Source organism: Canis aureus, chromosome 10 (assembly GCF_053574225.1).
Source record: "Canis aureus isolate CA01 chromosome 10, VMU_Caureus_v.1.0, whole genome shotgun sequence".
NCBI lineage: Eukaryota > Metazoa > Chordata > Mammalia > Carnivora > Canidae > Canis > Canis aureus.
The window spans coordinates 18775764-18797959 of record NC_135620.1 but is presented as its reverse complement, the minus strand read 5'-3'; the positions used below and the strand labels follow the sequence as shown (position 1 = coordinate 18797959).

The window sequence follows — 22196 nt, the reverse complement described above, 5'->3', positions numbered from 1 at the left end:
GTACATGAAAATACACATGAAGAAAGGAAAAAGATTAAAAATGATGAACCAAAGGCTTTAACAAAATTAGTGATTCATAGAAAACCTTTAAAAAGCTTAACTCAGGCCAAGTGGTGGGCAAAGATTATAAAATGAAACCAGATGATAGGCTCTCCCTATGCTAGTATCTAATCAAATGAATAGGAATAGCAAATACCAGCATATACACACACACAATTCACCAGTGTCAAGCAGTCAAATTATACAATCCAGAATGGTGTAGAGTGGAGCCTATCTCCATTTCCCTTCCTGAAGTAATACTGAGGACAGAAGGTGTGCCTAAAAGGTCATGGAATTTTCCATACATACCCAACAATTTTTTTAGAGAATCAGACCAAGAGAATGAATAGTAAAAGCCTGGGGAAACTAGAAACTGAAAGCACTCATACTTCTACATTGACTTGTCAGAGCAGAATCGAAGGCATTTTATACAAAGCCACTGTCGAGTGAGCTTCCTTTTTATTTTCCCCAGTCCTGGTTTCTTGTATGCATCAAAGTTAATTAGTAGAAAATGTGAGCCGATGTGGATATGGGACTACATGATTTATTACTCATTTCAACTTGACAAGATTTGGTGGGAAAAGGAATAAGCCAGCAGTAGCCAGATACTTTTGCCAACAGAAAATTTCAAAAAATTAATTCTTTGTACATCATAATTTCCCCTTCATGATCCTATTCCATTATCTGTAGCCTGGGCCCTTCCAGAACATCTCAGACCTTCCCTGAGGTGAGGCTAGATACTTTGTATGTATTGTCCTTCCTTCATGGGTTGGTTTTTCATAATATATCATTGGCAGGGAGGGAAGTGCCTCCTGCCAGGACAACATGAATGACGTACAAATAGTTAATCCTCAGTGAGACCCCACTCTGTTTAGCTAAATGCTACATTTTGAGATCTCAAAAACAATTCCATGGTTCTACCTATTATGCCTTGATGTTGTTGTCTTACCTCTACCTATAAGATCTCTCTCATCTGGACAGTTTCTCCTGTATCTACTAATTTAATTTTTTGAGACCTCCCCATCTGATTATAAATACATGACCCTTTGAATGGACCATCTGCTCAACATTTTCCACTCAGCATCTACTCACCACAAATTCTCAATCTCTGTAGAGTCCAGAAACGTGCTACAGTTGGCCATTTACCAATATTCTCCACCAAAATAGGAGAATACAAAACCTGGAAGAAGCTCCTCAGGGACAGGCTAGGACTCCATCAATGGCATGAACATGGATACAGACAATTTGGTATCAAGTGTGAAGAGAAAAGAGAGACCAGGTTCATGAGCAGAAGAGCACATGGTGCCCAGGGCAGTTCCTCCCATTTTCATCCCCACTCCTTCCCCGCCTTAGGCTAACAGAACAGTAGCTTTAATGATATCCATATAAAGCCCAGATAAAGAGGGAGGGGATGTCAAGACCCTCTATTTAAGCTGTATCAGAGTATATAAGAACTCATAAAAGAGCTGACCAATAGTGTGAATGCAAGTTAAAAGTAAACAACGCAACTCTGCAGGCATTCTGTGGAACCCCAGTGAAAGAACACACAAAAAGGAAAGAACCAACCCAGAGTAGAAGAAAACCACTCAAGGAATGAAAACAAAGTTCCCACAGGTACTTTGGGCCATAGGTGAACCTACAGTGAACATAAATATGATTGAACAAGTTCAAAGAGATGATAAAAACAGGAAAAGACAAGGGGAGATGGCAGGGTTATGGGAGACAAACACAGCAAAGATGGAGATCTGTTCAATAGAAACAGCGGAGAACAGAAAAGATATAGGTTAAAATGTGATGACCAGCATAGAGAATGGATGAGAAAAATACAGGAAAACCTAGGAACAAGAAAGGGAGGAAGAATGTAACACAAGAAATGAGGAAAGATGAAGAAATAAACAGAAGTATAATAGATGTCTCTGAGGTAGAGCCTCAAATAAAGGAATAGAAAACAGTATTGAATTGCCAAACATTTTTCCCAAAATGGAAGAAAGCGCTGAATGTTAGGGGAGAAAGGTGAATCATAAGGCAGAGCCTTTGCCTTATCATTTTTGTTGAATTAAGTCATAGAGAAGGCTTCTTCAGGCTCTAGTTTGAAAAGGAAAGTCACAAACAAAACCAAAACATTCAGTATCAAAAGATGCAAGAACAATGCCCATAAAACTCTGAGAACACATGTGAGGATATTATGCCTCAGCAGTTAGTCAGGTATGAAAACAATAGGCACATCCTCATACTGTGAAATAATGCACTGAGACAACACCTGTGGGCCCTCCCTTTTTGGGGGAAAAATATCTTACAGCCGTGCATGCAGCAAACCAACTGAGAGAAAAATCTAAGAGTTGCAGTAAAAGCCTTATTGATTCCATTAAGAATCAATTCTAAATATTTCAGAGATTATGGTAAATGCCATAAACATTTAAAAACTAAAAATTACAGAACAAAAATGAGTTGGAAGCATAAATGTGAATGCTAATTTTCTTATTATTCTTATTCTTATTATTTCTTATTATTAATGGCACAGAATCCATTAATACTGTCTAGAATTTCCATTTAAATTTTAACATAAAGGGAAAAGAACATCAGTTTTTAATGTTTTTCATCAATTCTTAACATTAGAAAGTATTTTAGAAACTGTGGAGGTAAATAAATATTGATCTTCTGCATAGAAATTGTTTCAGCTTCACTCTGAATATGGATAGAACAGTATTTGGAATGATGCTCTTGAATAGTAATTCCTTCTGGGTGAATAGATTTCTGAGCGATTTTCTGCTTTTGCTACCTTGCTTTCTGTACTGTTTTCTTCATTTTTTATTTGCTTTCAATACTCTTCTGTATTGTTTGAATTTCTGAGTATGCATCATTTCTTGCATACTGAATATGCAAGACAGTATTCTAAAATGCCTTTACTTGTGTAAATATAAGTATATGCGAGTATTAAATTAGTTAAATGGAAGTTATTTCTAATAAACTTCATTTAAAAGTAAAATACACACAAAGAGGGCTGATGATACAGTTCCATTTTTACTTCTAGATTAACACCATTCAATTACAAACTAATGAGTCTTATTTATTCATTAGTATAAAGAAAAAATAAGGGATGCCTGGGGGGCTCAGCAGTTGAGCGCCTGCCTTCTGCCCAGGGCATGATCCTGGAATCCCAGGATTGAGTCCCACATTGGGCTTCCTGCGAGGAGCCTGCTTCTCCCTCTGCCTATGTCTCTGCCTGTCTCTCTCTCTCTCTCTCTGTGTGTGTGTTTCTCATGAATAAATAAAATTTAAACACATTTAAAAATGTGTTTTTAGCCTTAACACAGAAAAAAGACACATTGATACATCAATTGATCTTTTAAACAAAGTTTGAACCACACTTGAAATCTAATATAGTTTAAACTCATTATTTCATAACTATCATGAATGACCAACAGACCTTTTTAAAGTTAAGACCTAGCTGTCTCTAGACAGTACGTTAGCATGACTGGTCTAGTCTGGCCTAAGATGACATGCTTGCTCTGCATTCTCAGAATTTGAGGTCATTTGTGTACAGAAATGTCCATCTTTTTCCTGTGGGTAGAAATACAGATTATTTCTACAGCTGGACACACACACATATGCCTTCATTTTCATATAAATGAGCAGGGATAACTTCTATACTGACTGAGTTAAAGCTTCATGGAAGTTTCACAAACTGAATTTATGACTTCAATTCAGTGGAGACATTTTAGTGAAATTTGTGAGAATGTAGAGCAGTGGTTAATCTTATTACATATTATAGAAAAAATTATTTCCCTATTTAAAACTAAGTTTATGATAACAGATTGCAGAATTAAAAGTTTTTAAAAAGTTAAATAGTTTTAATGATATCCTTAATATTTAAGATGTGTTATATACTTTGTATGTTGTGGATGTTTATAAAACATGTTTGTACTAAGTTATTAGAGTCTTGGAATTTGTTTTTATGTTTAATTTTTTACAACCTCATTCCATTGACATGTTCATAGTTAGTTTTTTATCTTTATGCCTTAAGCCAATTCTGTTTTGTGGGGTATTTTTTAAGTGTTATAACCCAAGACAGTTAAAATCCTCAGTAAAATAAAAAATATCTTTTAGACCTTTGTCCCATAGATGAACATTTGTTGTTTGCCATTTATGTGGTCTACCTAGTCAAAGAAAAAGAAAAATTTTTACTGCATAAAAACATCTGGGGAGATAGAAAAATATATTAATGTTGCATAAATTAAATGAAAATGTCTTTGTACATAAAAGATTACTATTTTTTTATCTTCAGATATTGATGAATGCTCCTTCCAGAATATTTGTGTGTTTGGAACTTGTAATAATTTGCCTGGAATGTTTCACTGTATCTGTGATGATGGTTATGAATTGGACAGAACCGGAGGGAACTGCACAGGTATGGCCAGTAAAGGGCTTGGTTGTGTTCTTATTAGTTGAGGTGAATATTTTGTGCTAAGTATAAACATTCCTCAAATTTCTGCTCAGCCCTCTGCTTAGCCTGCTGAATACCTTGTGTTTTTTTTTTTAATTACATTCTGACATACTTACTTTTAACTATAGAATTGATACATTTTTATATATATAACTTAATATTAAATATCTAACATGAAGGTAGGAAACTGTTTCTTTGCATAATGTATGCAAAATATATATATCATTTTTGTTAAGCAGATGTTAACATTTTTTCAGAATCGCAATATTTAATTATTATTCAATAAAGATATTCAGTGATACTTTCCTGAAAAACCATATGGTTGGTCTGTGGAACTTGTAGGAATATGCAAGAATTTGATCTCTATTTCACTGGGGTGAGGCCTTCCCAAAAATCTTTAATAATTTGCAAAGATTCCACCAAATTCTTTGAAACAGCAGCATGCAGAGAGAAAGTAAGATGTTAATGTGGGCATTTTGAATGCTCTTCCTAGATATTTTTTTTTTCTTCCTAGATATTGATGAGTGTGCAGATCCCATAAACTGTGTGAATGGCCTCTGTGTCAACACTCCTGGTCGCTACGAGTGTAACTGCCCCCCCGATTTCCAGCTGAACCCCACTGGTGTGGGTTGTGTTGGTAAGTAAAACCAATATGAAACAAATAGAACTATATAGAGTTAAATATTCAAACTTTTGTGGTAATGCACTGTGATGAGTATCTGCTATAATTAGTTTGAAAACAAAATAGTCCTTTCCCTTAACAAACTCCAGATTACCAATATATGTGGTTACTTTTGTCATGTTTATCTTCCAAGACAGAGAGGAGTCAGAAAAGGAGCAACAGCCTAGATCACAAAGTGGCTCTCAACCCTAGCTGCCCAGTAAAATCCCATTTGGAACCATAAAAATATGCTGATATCTACTTCATGCCCAGAAATGGAGTCCTTGGCGCCTCAGTATTGCTTAAAAACTTGGTTGGAGCAAAGGCTGTGAACAGGCAACTGATAAGAGGGAGTACTGCAAAAGTGAACAAACATAATAAGCAAATGCCCAGAATCATTAGTAAAATAAGAAAAAATCAAAACAATTGTACAACTATCACTTTATACCTAACAGACTGGTAAAACTTTGGACACCTGGATGATGTAAAATGTTGGTAGGAACATGGACCTCAAGGAGCTCTCTGTCTTCTGGTAGAAGTGGAGATGAAGGTAGCATTGCAGAGAATATTTTTTGGACAACAGTACCCAGATTAACTGTCAGCATACCATCAACTTAGATTTTGAGTTTCTTTTTAGAGCAATTCAGTTTGTGTGGATTGACATTTCATGGCCTTATTGTTCCTTAAGAGTTCTTCCAAGGAACAGAGACTCATTCTATCTCACAAATACCATAATGGTCCATTAGACCCTCTTCTAAGATACATTATGAGATGTTAGTGATCTTATTTTACCATTGTCTCAAAATGTTTCATCATTTTATTATTCGTGTCATCATTACTCATCAGTTAGGTCCAGTAATGCTAAAAACAAAGGTGAAAATAATGAAGTGGAAAATCATGCTATCACCTAGAAGGATAGACACAATAGTGGGAAAAAAAAAAGGTCACCATTTTGTAATTGTCTGTTCTTAGTTTGTTGCCCAGGGGATGGCATCATCTTCCAAGATGGTATAAAAGAACACTGGAGTGCTATATTTGTAGTCATCTATAAGCATATATTGAACACTATTGAGAGTTCAGAAGTTTTCACTTTCTGGGCATATGGCCAAGAGAAGAAAATTGAGTGTGAAAAACATTTCCCAGTTGTCAGGTGGATCAGGAGATGAATGCAACATAGAGTCCAGTCTAGATTCTAAAGGTGGTGAAATTGATCATAGAAGGAAAATGCCAGGCTGCAAGTCTTCAGAGACTGATATTCTAGATGAGATTTTTCAAATTCAAGAATCAATGAGTGAGTGAATAATAGACTTCTGTAGACAGAGGAAATACGGTATTCTCATCTCTTACTCAGTATGAAGAATCTCAGCATGCAGTATTTGACAAGCACCTGAGTTGTCCATCCCAGGTCTCTGTGTTCTTTTGTACCTCAATTTTAATTGATTTGGCTCTTAAGTGGACTATTAATGAAGGAAGATACTTAGACAAAGGTTATTGAAAGAAATACGGGATGTAGAAATAAAATCATTGGGCTTATTATCCTAACGTATTGATAAATCTAAAATGGAAAATGTCTTTTATTTGCGGAGCAAAGAAAACAGCTGTCCTCTCCTCAACAAAATGAGCTGTCACAGTTTTCAAAAGTGTCTTCAGGTGTTGTTTTAATGCTGCAAGAAAAAAGTAATGATTAGATAGAAGCTATTAGAGATGTATTATGATATGTGGAATTAGTTTTTACAAAATGGATATGTTTCAGGTTCATGAATGGCAGCTGATGGGCAGTTAATAGCATTCATAAGACCATCTCAGGCATATATCTCTCCGAAACCAAGAAAACCTAGACTAAAACTTTGAGTTAAAGATGATTAAATTCTTATTAGAATTTCTAGTAAAGTTGTTTCACTATGCCTTTTTTTTTTCCTGTAAATTCTTTTCAAGATTACTTATAAAAAATTGAAAAGTTCCACTGGATGCAGATAGTAAATAACAGTGACTGTAGTTCCTGATACTGAGGGCTAATAATATGGAAACTCTGTGAAACAGCAGTTTCTTTCCTGGCTCTTGACAGCAAAGAAAGGAACTCACAGGCCTGTACAGAGACGTGAGTGAAGACATTCACTGACACATTACTTGTGGTAGCAGGGACTTAGAAGCCATTTCTGGAGTGTAGATAGATTTTAAAAGACTGACAATTGGGCACCATAGAGTTGACAGGTTGAATATAATAAAAATGGAATGAAATCTAGGACAAAATACTCTTTATGTAAATATAAAATGTGCTCATGGAAACAAGACTCATTTTGAAGAACACAGAAAAATATTATTAAACACATCCAGGTGTTTGGGTGGGGGCTGAGGATAAGAGAGAGAATGGGAGGAACAGTAGGAGGAAGGATGAATGAATTCAAACCTAGTAAGAGCAGAACCATGACTTAGCTCATCTCTCTGTACCTGAAATTTAGCAGGAAAAAAAAATGAAATAAAAATAAAAATAATAAAAAGCTGAATAAGTGATTCTCATGTGCATCCAGGGATGAAAACTATGTTTTAGATTGTAGTAAGGACTTGGGATTTTACTCTGATTGAGCCAGCGGAAGTACTTCTGAAGGATTACTGTGGGTATGGTGGGGAAAGTAGATTCTCATCAGGTCAAGGACTGAAGTCAAGAGTTGAGTTAGGAAACTGTTGCAGTGGTCCAGGAGAGAGGTGGTGGTGGCTCGGTTCAGTTGCGGTGATGGATGCCATGGTGAATAGTCACATTCCAGATATATTTTAAAGGTAGAAGTGACTGACTTTATCACAGGATAGAATAAGGGATGACAATAAGGAGTCAAAGACTGACTCCAAGGCTTAGGGACTGAGCAACTCAAAAAAGTGGAGCTGTGTTTATTGAAAACACCAAAGACCAAGAGAGGAATAGAGTAGGTTTTGTATGTGGAGGGGGGAGTACCAAGAGTTTGATTTTAGGTGTGTGAACTTTAAAATAACTATTGGTTATCTAAGCAGAGAAGTCAAATAGGCAACTGGCAGAATAGTCTAGGGTTCTGGGGAGAGATGAACGGCGGGACTGTAAATTTGAGAGTTCTCAGTAAAAACACAGTAAAGTCATGGAACTAATGATCTAGCTGATAAGTACAGTTAGAAGACAAAGACTGAGATTCTTTGACATCTTAAGTAGCTTCTATAAAGTTGTTACTGACTGCCTTGCCCAAAACTCTGAAAGGTCTTGCTGCAAACTGAAATGAAACCAAATAATGGGGAAGAGAGGAAGGAGATAGGGTTATCCATATTTCTTTGATACATAGCTTTAAGTTGACTTATCTGGGATTTTATTTCCATTACCAATAAACTCATGATACAGAGTGATTATAGCAAAAATGTCTTGCATTCCTATTAGTGAAGCCCACATGAGCAGTTTCTCACGGTCCTGTTCAGCCTGTGATATGCACAGATTTCTAAACATAGGATAGTCTATCCTAATCTAATTGCTACAACACAGTCTTGAAAAGGCTTTAAAGCAAGAGATTGTTTTGTGGTGGAGATTAAGATATATGTTTCGTGTTAATGTGTAGAATTGGAATTTCATCAGTTGCGTGGGCCCCTTGCTAAAAAAGGAATCTTTACTAAAGCCTGGACAGTTTTAAGCTTCTGTGTCGCTCCACAGACAATCGGGTAGGCAACTGCTACCTGAAGTTCGGACCTCGAGGGGACGGGAGTCTGTCCTGCAACACGGAGATCGGGGTGGGTGTCAGCCGCTCCTCCTGCTGCTGCTCCCTGGGGAAGGCCTGGGGGAACCCCTGCGAGACATGCCCACCTGTCAACAGCAGTGAGTATGGCACCCAAGAACAGCAAGGGAACGGGGTGGCCACTGAACACTAGTTGTCCTTTTATTCTTGTGCTGGGAGTATGGGCAACGGCAAGGGACTTTGCTTTCAGTGATGATGCTGGAACCAGCTGAGACTGTGTTGTTGAAAAGGAATTGGAAATTGTTTTCTCTTCATTGTTTTTTGGTGATATGATAAAAAGAAAAAAATATTTTAACTGCAATCCCACATGAATAGTGATGCTGTCCGTCCTCCTTGGGATCACAAGTAAAGACCATTCCTAGTTCTTCTTGGAGAGTGCTCTAGTTCAGGTTCATAGCTGTGTCATACTCCTCAAATCAGTAGTATTATGTGGCTGAAATGTGTGTTTCTGATATGAACACAGATAAAACCTTTGAATTGTTGAGTCAGTTTTTATTTACTAGCCAAAAAAGTTGTGATATAAATGGTCTGCAGCTTTTGCTTTAATCAAACACAAATGGTTTTTGTTATTCTACTGTGTGCATAATGTGTGAAGTAGTGATCCTCCTTCGAGTAAAATGTAATATACTTTTGAAAGTATTTGAAAGGGTACTAAAGCATGCAGCTTACCCCTCTTGGGATGTGTTTTGAGCCTTGCAACTGCAAAATGCTTCTTCATTGTCTCAGTGCCTTGAACACAGGTGTCAGATCCCTTCTCTTCCCTTGTTTTGTAGCTGAGTATTACACTCTGTGTCCCGGAGGTGAGGGCTTCAGACCCAACCCCATCACAATCATCTTAGAAGGTGAGTGCTCCTCTAATTGTCACCCAGATTTAAACAAAGTAAAGAGTTTACTTTAGAGAAAAGCTGGTAGAGAAGTTAGTGTGGAGCAATCTAAGCAAGATTATTTTACAGAATTATAGCTGGACAGTCAGTGACCAGGATGCTAAATAAGCACTTATAAGTCAGAAAGATATGACCCATGGCAATGATCAGACATCTGATTGCTCTGCAGAGAAACTCTCTGTACTGTCATCCCCAGCTTCCTTTAACTACCACTCTTCTCAGATTTTAGCAAATTTGTATGACAAAGCTGAAAAATAAATCCACGGTCAGAAAAAACCTACCATCTAAGCACGTGTCTACCTGGATACCTGGAAGTCTTCGGGTCTTACTGTATCACACATTAGAGAACTCTAACAGTAACCCTTGTCTTTGATGGTGGTACCTGTCATGAGTGAGCCGTCTCTCTTTCCACAGATATTGATGAATGCCAGGAGTTACCAGGTCTCTGCCAGGGTGGAAACTGCATCAACACTTTCGGAAGCTTCCAGTGCGAATGCCCACAAGGCTACTACCTCAGCGAGGAAACTCGCATCTGTGAAGGCAAGCTGCATGGACATCTTCAAGTTATTAGCATTCTTTAGAACAAAATTACCATCAGACCTGGAGAAGATTCTTTCCAAGGATCTGTTAGCCTGGGTCATAGCTTTGATATTGTCGTATCCCCGCTGCTCAGCTGTACGACGATAGATAAATTAATTTACAGCTTACACACTAGAACTTACTATGACTTTTCTCTGAGTGCATGGGATGATTATAAATGGGCAAAGCTGGATTACTGTGAAAACATCACTTTCAAATAAGTTATTAGTTTAAATGTGGAGAAGAGTTCTATTTACATACAGAAAATAGGTAAACTTGAATGCAACTATTAAGTTACTAATTTTCAGTAATTTTTAAATGATAGAAGGCATAGTATGAAGACGTTTAAAGGTGATGCCGATGCCTTTCTTGCTTCCATTCCCTCACTTGTCACATGGCACAGCAGTCATCCTTTTAGGGGCCTGTCTCCCTGCTAGACTGGGAGCTTCATTCGTGACACAAGCCCCACATCTTAGTCATCTTTGTAGTTGGTGAGTTGCAACTTACAGAAGAATCTTGGTGTTTATTTATGGAATGAATGAAGAAGTGTTTCTAAAAATGAACATTAAACATGTTAATGGAATTATTTCCATTATAACTTTTCCTTCAGAACACATTAGATAAATGCTTCTAAAAGAAATATTATTTAATAAGGAGAATAACCAGCAGCTGCGCTCCTTCTAGAATCCCTGAATGGGGACTGATTTGAAGGGAGCTGTCAAGAGAAAGGCTTTCCTCAGACCAATAAATACAGGGAACAAATTGATGGTTGCCAGGGGGAGGGGCTGAGGGGATGGGCAGAGTGGGTTAAAGGGAGAGAGGGGACACAGGCTTCCAGTTATGAAATGAATAGGTCACAGAATAAAAGGTGCAGCATAAGGAATACGGTTGCTGATACTGTAATAGCGATTAATGGGATAGATCATAGCTACACTTATGGTTTGCACAGCATTATGTATAAACTTGTCCAATCACTACATTGTATAGCTGAAACTAATGTGACATTGAGTGTCAACTATTCTCAAGTTAACAAAAAAGATAAAGGCTTTCCTAACTGCATTCAGTTTATAGTTGGCACTAAACTTTAGTTTAAATGACAGAAGCAGACAGCAAGCATTAAATGACTTCCATTTGAAGAATGTGAAATTTTAATTAAAAAGAATACAGGTGACTTTCATATTCTTTTTGCCACTTTAGAAAAATTTCTTTTGATCATGTGTATTTTTGAATGTTGGCTTTTTTTCCAAACGACAACTTTGTGTCATGTAAATGACACAAAGGTGTCGTTTTCTGTAGAACTGCTTTAAATTCTGATTTAAAAAAAAAAATACGGATTTGGGGTATCAGCCACATGTTTTGTTTAGTAGTTTAAGCAACATAAATTCATGAAAAAATGACTTTGTGACTTAATGGGTATCCTTGCCTGTTGTAGATATTGATGAGTGTTTCGCACACCCTGGTGTATGTGGGCCCGGGACCTGCTACAACACACTGGGAAATTACACCTGCATTTGCCCACCTGAGTACATGCAGGTCAACGGCGGCCACAACTGCATGGGTAGGTGGAGGCCTCAGAGAGTGATGAGGTCACACACTCGGGCACTCCTGTCTTAGAATGATTGTTCAGAAAATTGGAAACTGAATATCTGTGAGTGATGAAGTATTTCAAAAGTCTTATAAAGTTCTGGCTCTGTATCCTTTTTGAACTTTGAATATATAGTTCCATGTTCAGAAGCTTGAGTCTGAGACACAGAATGTCATCAAACATTACACTTACCTATTCCTAAACAAGTTTTGATTTCCATTCATGTCAAGGGAACATTATTTTACAAACAAGAGAACGTTTAAAATTTATTATGTATTACTTTTAAAATTAAACAAATGCCTCTGAGTAGAGAGACAAATACCTATTAATTTTGATTCCCAAGAAAATTATAAATGGAAATCCCTTATCTGAAAATGGGAGAAGACAGAGATTTGTGTTCGATTTGAATTATTTTTAAGATCATGCCAAATGGCCAAGACACATTTCAGAGTTACTAGTCCAGAAAGTCTGGTGTCTCCACGGTGTGTGGATTTCATTATTAGCAGCTTTCTGCTCTGACTGGTTCACTTGCTTTCCTGCTACGTAGACATGAGAAAAAGCTTTTGCTACCGAAGCTATAATGGAACCACTTGTGAGAACGAACTGCCTTTTAATGTGACAAAGAGGATGTGCTGCTGTACGTACAACGTAGGCAAAGCTTGGAACAAACCCTGTGAGCCATGTCCCACTCCAGGAACGGGTAAGCATGCAGCCCATGCCTCTGCTGAAGGCCGAGCTGGTGGCACACACCTGTAGGTGACATAGTAAAAGCAAATGTGTGCCAACACGACACATGTTCAGAGAATATCTAAGGGTGTCCTATGACTCTGTTCCCCAAGTGGACCTTTTCAGGCTTCAGATACTAATTTTCTGGGTTATATTTTGAGGAGTCTGGATCCTGAACACAGGCTCCCTGCCTGCTAAAGAGTCAATGTTTATAGCACTCGTCCATTTAAATTCATTATTTCATACTGTGCTCGTTATTTATTCATCAAGCAAGTTTTCGTTAAGCAAGTATCATGTGTCATTGTGCTCGATGTGGAAGGTATAGTATTTTGGTTTAAAACCTGTGGTAATTTCAAGTCCATCAAGTTCAGTAAGTACTGTCTTAGTTTCAGTCTCAAAAAATATGCAAGAAATGGATTTGATGAGCAGACTTTAATTTACACTAGAAGCAACCAATTGCTAATGTATTTCTTATACATCCTTTTCCCCGAACCTGTATGAAATCTTGAAGCAGAAAATAAAACTGATCTCCACCAGGTAAAATTTTCTCACAAGCACAGATTCGTTTAAAAGAAAAACTAAAAGATAATAAGCTATGAGAACAAAAAAAAATCTTAAAATTGTTGCATTTTCAGGTTCATTTATGAGGTAGAAAGTTACTTTCACTGATTATAGATACTAAACATTGCACCAATCAGACAAATGAGAAACAATGTTTATGTATTTGTTGCCAGATACTGCTTAGGATATACATATTCAAATGTGATAAATAATTAATATGGTAATGAAATGAAAGTAAGGAGAAACAACGAAAAGTGACCTATGGAGCCTTTTCCTCAGTGGCTCCAACTCAGTGGGCAAATGGATTTTCTTATCTCGCCATAGTTATTCTCTGAAAAAACAAATGGAAATGTTTTTACAGTTCTCTAATTTAAAAACTCCCATCAGGTAGAAGTTGACGATCGCTGGACTATGGAATTAAATAGCATTTTTAGTGTTGTTTTTTGTTTTTATTTATTTATTTATTTATTTACTTTAAAGAGGGAGAGAGAGAGAGCACATGAGCAGGGGGAGGGACAGAGGGAGAGGGAGAAGCAGACTCTGTGCTGAACAGGGAGCCCAGTGTGGGGCTTGTGATCCCATGACCCTAAGATGACCTGAGCCAAAATCAAGAGTTGGTCACTTAACTGACTGAACCGCCCAGGTGCCCCTAAATATCACTTTTCGTAAGAGGCAGTAAAGGGCTTAGGTGTAAGAGGACTGTATCTATATTGAAGTTCCGCCACTTACTGTCTGACCTTACGTAGATGGTTTCTCCTTTCTGAAACCGATCCCTCATATATAGAATAGAGATAATAAATTAAAAATGACAGTAACTAATTCAAATGTTTATGGTAGATGAGAGGATACATATAAGTAACAATTTCTGCACTGCCAGGGTATTAGAAACCATTGAATTGAGCATCTGTTGTGTGCCTCTCTATATGTTGTGGATGCTCAGTGAGTTTTGGTGGACGAAGTATGCAGAGTCCCTTCCTGATAGCACATCACACATGTGGTCTGTAGCATGTGTTTTACCTAACACTGTTTTCAGCAGCTTTACTCACATGAGTCATCATGGGCATCAGAAGCAGTCGGTTTCTTAAAAATGAGAATTCTCTTAAATTTATATTAGTTTGGTGAATTGTGTGTAGGAGTCACTGTTAATAGTTTCTATTTCATACTGATTCCTCAAATTTCACACGCCAACAAAATAGACATTTATGTTTAAAAAGAGACAAAATTCATGTCTCATTCATTATTCATTGTCCATTTCACACTATGACAACTGTTTTCGAATGCCTGTGCCTTTGTGCGATCTATAATCCCTTTATAAATTTCTAATCTAACCTGATTTTTCAATGTACATAAACTGGATCATTGTTAAAGATCTGCATATCCAAAGGACAAAAGAATTCAAATGCTTACTGTAGATATTTTGAATCTTGTAATGATTTACTTCTAATATAAAAGCATTGAAAAGTTCATGATGATAATAATGATAAAGAATGCCTAGAATCCACTTCTGGCAGAAGCTGGTACTGTTATCAAATAAATATAACTGAAATTAAAACGTCTGGTTGTGAGTAATACAAAATATATTTGTCAGTGCAAGTAATACTATGCAAAATTTTATTTGGAAGGAGTTTGAGAATTTTAAGAGCATATTTGCATTGTTTATATTTTTAAGCTGACTTTAAAACCATATGTGGAAATATCCCTGGATTCACCTTTGACATCCACACTGGAAAAGCTGTTGGTAAGTTTTTCCAGATTAGGTTTATTTTAATATATATAGATAGCACTGTGTAAAAGTCTCTTTGGTGTTTTTAAAGTGCCATAAAATACAATAATCTGGATTCTGAACTAGTACAGTTTAGACAAGAAGGAACTAATACGTTTATAGACTCTACCCAAGTTTTAGTAAGGGTCTTATTCCGTCAGCATAGTTTGGTGATTGGGTTATGATAGCTATAAGACTGTCTCAAAATTTCATTACACATCAGGCTAAAACCTTAGTTTTCCTTCTCATGAATATTATATTACATGACTCTAGATAATTCACCTTCCTGTACCCTCTATGCTGTTTTCATAACGATATACTTACATTTTTGGTGTATTTTTGCAGTATCCCTTTCTACTGATCTACCTAGGAAGTAGGAAGATTATTGATTATACAAATCATTTTCTTCTGAATGTACTTTCTGCTGTTCATTCTACTTTCTCCCTCAAAGATTAAGTAAACAATATAATTTTCAGTCTCTACTATCAGTGCAAGCATAAAAATTAAGAGAACTTAGCTTTCTTCATTAGATGAGTAGCAACAGTTAAGGGAGCCTGAAACATAACTTGAAGAAGAAGCTTGATTCCCCAGGAAGTTTATTTGCTACATTGACACTAAAATCTCTTGGTATATTTGATCAGCTACAATAACTGTTCAAAGGAAAGTAGTCAGTCTTATCGCCTATATGGTTTTATAAACCAAAAAATCATTTTTAGCGATGTTTAATTTATTTTTGTGATGCTGAGTGTATGTTCTCACTTCAGCGTACATGTAGCATTATCAAGGTTTTTATGGTAAATATGTTAAGCAGAACTGCATATATTTTTTACCGAATCTGTTCGATTTTAGACATTGATGAATGTAAAGAGATCCCAGGCATTTGTGCAAATGGTGTGTGCATCAACCAGATTGGCAGTTTCCGCTGTGAATGCCCTACAGGATTCAGTTACAACGACCTGCTCCTGGTCTGCGAAGGTAATTGTCATGATGCATGACCTCCAGCCAAACCAGTTTGGTGGACACAAATGGGTTTTAGATACTCTTCTGATTTGTACCATGTCTTCTATGGCCTCAAGGAGTGGGTCACCACCCTGGTGACGCTATGGTAATACGAATGCCATAAGCAAATTCTTACCATGGACTCGTTGTTCTTTCAGACATTGATGAGTGCAGCAATGGTGACAATCTGTGCCAGCGGCATGCAGACTGCCTCAACAGCCCAGGCAGTTACCGCTGCGAATGTGCAGCGGGCTTCAAGTTGTCCCCCAACGGAGCCTGCGTAGGTGAGAGAGGCTGCACGGCCTTCTTCCCCTTCCCCTCCACTAAGAAGTCTGCTGTGCTTTCCTATTAAAACATATTTTCAGAGAGAACTTTTTAAAGACTTTCTAAGTAAACCTTTTCATTTCTACCGAATCTGTTCCACCATATATTTTAGATTAATTTGTGAGGAAAAAAGAAATCTCTTCAATGGATTTTCCTAGGATTAGACCTAAAATAAAATAGTATCTTTGAGATACCCATCAGCATAGAAAAATGAGCTTTTTTTTTTTTTTCTTTTTTTTCTTTTTTTAGGTCTTGGGTATTTTCAAGCCTCACTTCTTTTGATTTGGCCATTGTTATGGTTCATTTTCAGCCTGCCTTTAATAATTAATAGCAGGTTATAGAAACAGGCCTGTGAAAAAAATGAAGGAATCTTAATAAAAATCAGTTATGTGTAACATGTGTTCTATTTTTTGTTTTAGATCGCAACGAATGTTTAGAAATTCCTAATGTTTGCAGTCATGGCCTGTGTGTTGATTTGCAAGGAAGTTACCAGTGCATCTGCCACAATGGCTTTAAGGCTTCCCAGGACCAGACTATGTGCATGGGTAAGCGGGGGGACCTGAGTCCCAGGACTGCAATGAACTGAGACTCTAAGAGAGCTCACGGGTTGGCCACTTGTCGTGTGACTTCTTCCATGTCTCTGTCAGAAACAGTCTCCCAAAAAGTTAGCTAGGTTAAACTCTTCATGTCTTCATTCAATGTAAGATTTGTGAGCAGGGACACACTGTAGTATGTTCTTTGGTTCACTGTTCACAGACAGCCTTTTTGCTCAGATGCCTTTCACACACTTACCGTGCACTCTGGGACACTCAGGGTTATATGGAAGTCACCACGGTAACCGGATGCCCTTTCTCCTTCTCTGTTCCCACTCAAGAAAACCTTTCCAGCTGCAAGAACTCAAGGGCATAGTAGTAGTAAGAGGAACAGCATTGAAACAAATGTAGAGATACACGCATACATACATTTATACACTTTTTCCCTGAATCATTGACTACATGAGACTTAACCTACTGCTTTTGTGTCTTAACTCTTAAAAATATGTTCAGAAGCAAATGTGGCAAAACTCTTCAAAATTTCCCAGTAGCTTGTGTAATGGTTAGCTGAGCAGTGGTGGTGTTCAGTAACTACTTGCTGAGCTGACATGGGAAGAGATTTCAAAGGCAGATGGGCTTGCCACCTGGGAGCCCAACCTTGGAACTCAGCATAACTCCTTCAGTCTGATGTCAACAACAGGTTCTATCTTGGCTGAAAGAGTTCTCCATGCATTGCGCTTGAAAGAGAAAAATTAAATTTAAAACTTAGCTATTGATAATTAATAATACATCTTCAGTTTAAAAAAAGCTGAAGTTGTGCATCTACTATTTTGGTGTTAAAGGTACTATGTATATGAATGATAAAGTCAGATTTCAGTACTACAGAACTAGTTTCCTTTATGACCCATCCATACAATAAGGACCACCTGGAGAACGTCTTTGTTCATCTACTGTCTCCTAAGAGTTCCCCCATGGACTCCAGCTATGGTGGTGGGAAAAACTCTCTAGGGGATGCTTGTATGAAGGACAAATGATCTAGCCCCATATACATGAACCTTCTGAGAATGCTTGCTCATACATACTTCTCCTGGCTGTACTCTGTGTGAGAAAGAACATGATTTGCTTAAGAGAGAGAGAGAGAGAGATTTGATTCTGAAATTCATATGGAGAAAACATGCCCTCGATCCTAAGAATTCATTCATGATAAAAGTGAGTGAGACTCCTTGATAATATCTCTCTCAAACACAGCTTTCCTCCTTTTTTTGCATAGAAGTAGAGTTTCAACAGCTAGAATTCATTGTCTAAGGAATCTGTTCTCTTATATTAGGATGACCCTTCTGAACATTTTTTAATTCCATTTTTTGAAGGCTAATAATACTGAGTTCTAATAGACTTCTTCAATTTAGATTCTATTAGTCCATAAAATTTAGGAAACAAATATTTCCTTTGCTGTACTGATCAAATTAAGATATGTAAATTTCTGAGGGAATGGTGTTGATAATGCTTTAATAGAACAAATTTTTTAGTGTTTCAAAAGATGGATTTCCTTACAAGTTCAAACCCATTCCTTAAAACATCTGCACTTAAGGTAATACTTGCTTAGCTCAGTTCTGAGTATTATATGAGCCTGTAAGTCACTCAGCAGCACTTTATCTTATAGTTTTAGAGTTTTTTTTTTTATCCCATACTCATTTTCCTGAAATAAATATGAGGTCCTCTGCATTGAATGAGGAAAGTCCCAAGTGAGTCAGTAGATTTTTTAAAAAATGTAAATGTTTAACAGGCTGTGTTTTTCTAGTTAAAAATTGAATTCGTTGGAGCCAATGTTTCTTTGTAGATGTTGATGAGTGTGAGCGGCATCCATGTGGAAATGGAACCTGTAAAAACACAGTTGGATCCTATAACTGTCTCTGCTACCCAGGGTTTGAACTCACTCATAATAATGATTGCCTGGGTAAGTACTCAGTCCTTTGTTGATACTATTTCATGTCCACACATTAAACTGAAATAAGGAATAAAACCAAAGAGTAAATCAAATGTTTTTATCATTAAAATTGTAAATATGTGCTGAAAGGTATGTAATAACAGTAACTAATTTCTAGCTAACTACAGCCATAGTACTGGCTTAAATAATCACACGACCATCTGCTGTGTTGAGTACTTCTGTCAATCAACCGGTGGATGACGGGAAAAGGCCATGCAGATGATAGTAAATCTACTGGGATTGCTCTACGGGTTGGGTTGGTTTTTATTCCTTAAATGGAATCAAAGATAGACCTGTCATTGTTTCAGTGCTATTCCAGGTATTCCAAATAATGCATTCTTGACTGACAGAATCTCCAACTTAAAAACATGTCGTATTTTGAAACTTCATTTTCTATCAGCCTTTGAAACCAGGATGTATTTTCGCACAGAAACGGTGGATTGGGAGGCTAGGTCTCCAAGTTGGCCCTCAGATACCTGTTTGACTTCCATTCTGAACAACTATAAGTTTTCAGGGGAAAATATCTCCTATGCATGGTACAGAATTTTATAGTTTGCTCCTAAACAACAATGATTAAAACAGGATTAATAGTGAGCAGGGAAGGTTCCATAAGTCTGTGGAGGACATGGCAAGAGAAGGGACAGATAGATGCTGACCACATGTCTTGTTGGCCATACACGGGGTCCTGTGAGGAATGTGACAGTGACTCTGGCTTTCTACCATTATGGGATCCGCACAGCACAGACCCACCTCTGACCTCCTGATTTACACCAGCACACGTTCCTCTCATTTTGTTTTGTTTTATATTTATTTACTTATTTATTTGAGAGAGCACACACACGAATTAGGGGAGGGGCATTTCAAGCAGATTCCGTAATGAGCAGGGAACCACATGATGAGGGGTTCAATCCCAGGACCCTGAGATGATGACCTGAGCAGAAGTTAGGAGTCAGATGCTGAAACAACTGAGCCGCCCTGGTGCCCCTGTTGTGGTGGTGGTTGTTGTTTTTTCCCCCAGGTACTGCCACTGTGAAAAAATTTAGAGCTAACTGGACATTTTTTTCAACTACCACCCTCTTGTCTAATTTCTCAGACTCTTTATACAACCAGGGAGAATTAAAGACACTGATAAGGCATTTATCAAAACACAGCCTTCAAAAACCTATAGTAATTGGGGCACCTGGGTTGCTCAGTGGTTGAGCATCTGCCTTCCACTCAGTCTGTAATCCCCAGGTCCCGGAATTGAGTCCTGCATCAAGCTCCCCACAGGGAGTCTGCTTGTCCCTCTGCCATGTCTCTGCTTCTTTCTCTGTGTCTCTCATGAATAAATAAATGAAATCTTTTTTAAAAACCTACAGTAATTAATAATTAGTCCAATACAGCCAGCTCTAAGTTTCACTAAAACCTAAGATTTTTTTCTTCCAAATTCTATATTTTGTCAGCAAAATATATGTTAGGAGTTCTAGAATATTTTTAACATAATTTAATTTTTTCAGTATTTAATATGCTCCATTATTTATCCTTTGAATATAGTCCACTTCTCTCCAAGTAAAGTCATCTGCAAACTAGGCCATCAGGTTAAGTCTATACTTTCTGGTCTCCAAGAAAAGAAATATTTTTCATTCGAGAAGAATGGAAAGCTTCACCATAAACCTTCAGTTTTTATCTGGCTATAAATTTGAGTTATATTAATATGAAAACTTGTGGTTGAAATATAGTAGGGATCTCTGTGACCTTATTAGTCACGCAGTCCTTACACCAGGAGCTGTTTATTCTGTGTGTCGATGAGGAATTGTAATGAAGCATGTTTGTAAATGCGTGCCAATGAATATGTTTTTACAACGCAATGTGTAACACAATACATTGTGTAAGAGCTGTCTCTGAAAAGCTCATTCCCATTTGCTTACAGATATAGATGAGTGCAGCTCCTTTTTTGGTCAGGTGTGCAGAAATGGACGGTGTTTCAATGAAATTGGCTCCTTCAAGTGTTTATGTAATGAAGGTTATGAACTTACTCCAGATGGCAAGAACTGTATAGGTAAGTATCTACATAGTGAACAGTCTTTGTGTTGTTTTGTTAAGCAATGATGTGACTCCCCACCACCCCACACACACACTTGGAAGCTCTTTCTCATTTCATTTGATGATCTGAGTACTTGACCAAAATAAGATGCCATGGGAAATATGGGGATAAGGAATATGCCAAAAATTGGAAATGACTTGTCCAAAATGTTTTTATTGGGTGAGAGCTTGGGGCTATCCATGTCACCGTAAAAGGAGACAAAGGAAACAAATCAGGACAATCAGCCTCTTGCCACATGACTAGTACCCAAGATGTCAAAAGAGTATCTCAGGGCGTATTTGTCCATCATGACCTGACAGAGAGACAAAGTTGAATTCATGTTAATGCCATTTGGCAACAATTACCTCATAGTTAAATCCTTTTTTCTCTCGTTTCTCTTGAAAGATACCAATGAGTGTGTCGCTCTTCCTGGTTCTTGTTCTCCTGGTACCTGTCAGAACTTAGAGGGGTCCTTCAGATGCATCTGTCCCCCAGGGTATGAAGTGAAAAGCGAGAACTGCATCGGTAAGGGTAACAGTTGTTATAAGTTCCACAAGCTGTTGGGTCTAAGCCATGGTCCAGACCCAATAGAAGTATACTAAATCCAACCCCTGCAGGCATGCTGACCCAAGGAAGTAAACATACAGCTGCCTACATCTGCTTTACTGAACCATCAGAATCGATTTGAAGGTGGAGTGGTGGGAACAAAGAATTTATGGATGTGGGGGGGGTTTTCATTAACAGAAATGTTATCCTAGTCAAAGAATTTTCAGTGCACTCTAATCTTTTTTCCAAATGTCAACAGAGATTTTCTACTGAATTTCAGGAGAGTACAAAAATTGTAATCTTTGGCAACCAATTTTAAAACAGCTATTAAAGGTGTCTAGAGTCCCAGAAATGTGGAGCAGAAAATCTTGACCATACTGTTGAGACATTTTTTTCCTTGGGAAGGCCTCATGTCAAAACAGAAAATATTAATCCATTTGTCATAACAGATGTTTTTCTGCTGAAACTCCTCCAGCATACAAGAATGCGGTAACCACATCAAAAGTGGATCCCAGAATTGCCTGGTGAACACGATGAAGGCCGACCTTTTTACAGTTACTTAATTTCACTTTTATACAAATTATTTTTTACAGTCTTGCTGAAATTCAGAAGCACTATCTTGGTGTGGTTCTTCTAACATGAAATGATTGCTGAGGGGTTTTTTTGCCTTCGTGTTATCCAATTAAAAAAAAAATCTCTGTAGCTCTACTGTTCACTTTCCAGGGACTCAGATAGACAGAACTGAAGGAGACAGTTTACTTCAT

At 37.5% G+C, this 22196-nt stretch overlaps 1 protein-coding gene across 1 annotated transcript in view; it reads left to right on the top strand.

The window, feature by feature from the left end:
- Positions 1-22196, top strand: part of FBN2 (fibrillin 2) — a 242819-nt gene that overhangs the window by 188875 nt on the left and 31748 nt on the right. Inside the window, exons 35-48 of the mRNA XM_077911529.1 lie at positions 4325-4447; positions 4998-5120; positions 8806-8967; positions 9661-9729; positions 10186-10311; positions 11783-11908; positions 12483-12635; positions 14892-14960; positions 15834-15959; positions 16142-16267; positions 16727-16852; positions 18678-18794; positions 20734-20862; positions 21292-21411. Of these exons, the coding sequence (XP_077767655.1) occupies positions 4325-4447; positions 4998-5120; positions 8806-8967; positions 9661-9729; positions 10186-10311; positions 11783-11908; positions 12483-12635; positions 14892-14960; positions 15834-15959; positions 16142-16267; positions 16727-16852; positions 18678-18794; positions 20734-20862; positions 21292-21411 (1695 nt within the window). The remainder of the gene's footprint in view (positions 1-4324; positions 4448-4997; positions 5121-8805; positions 8968-9660; positions 9730-10185; positions 10312-11782; positions 11909-12482; positions 12636-14891; positions 14961-15833; positions 15960-16141; positions 16268-16726; positions 16853-18677; positions 18795-20733; positions 20863-21291; positions 21412-22196) is intronic.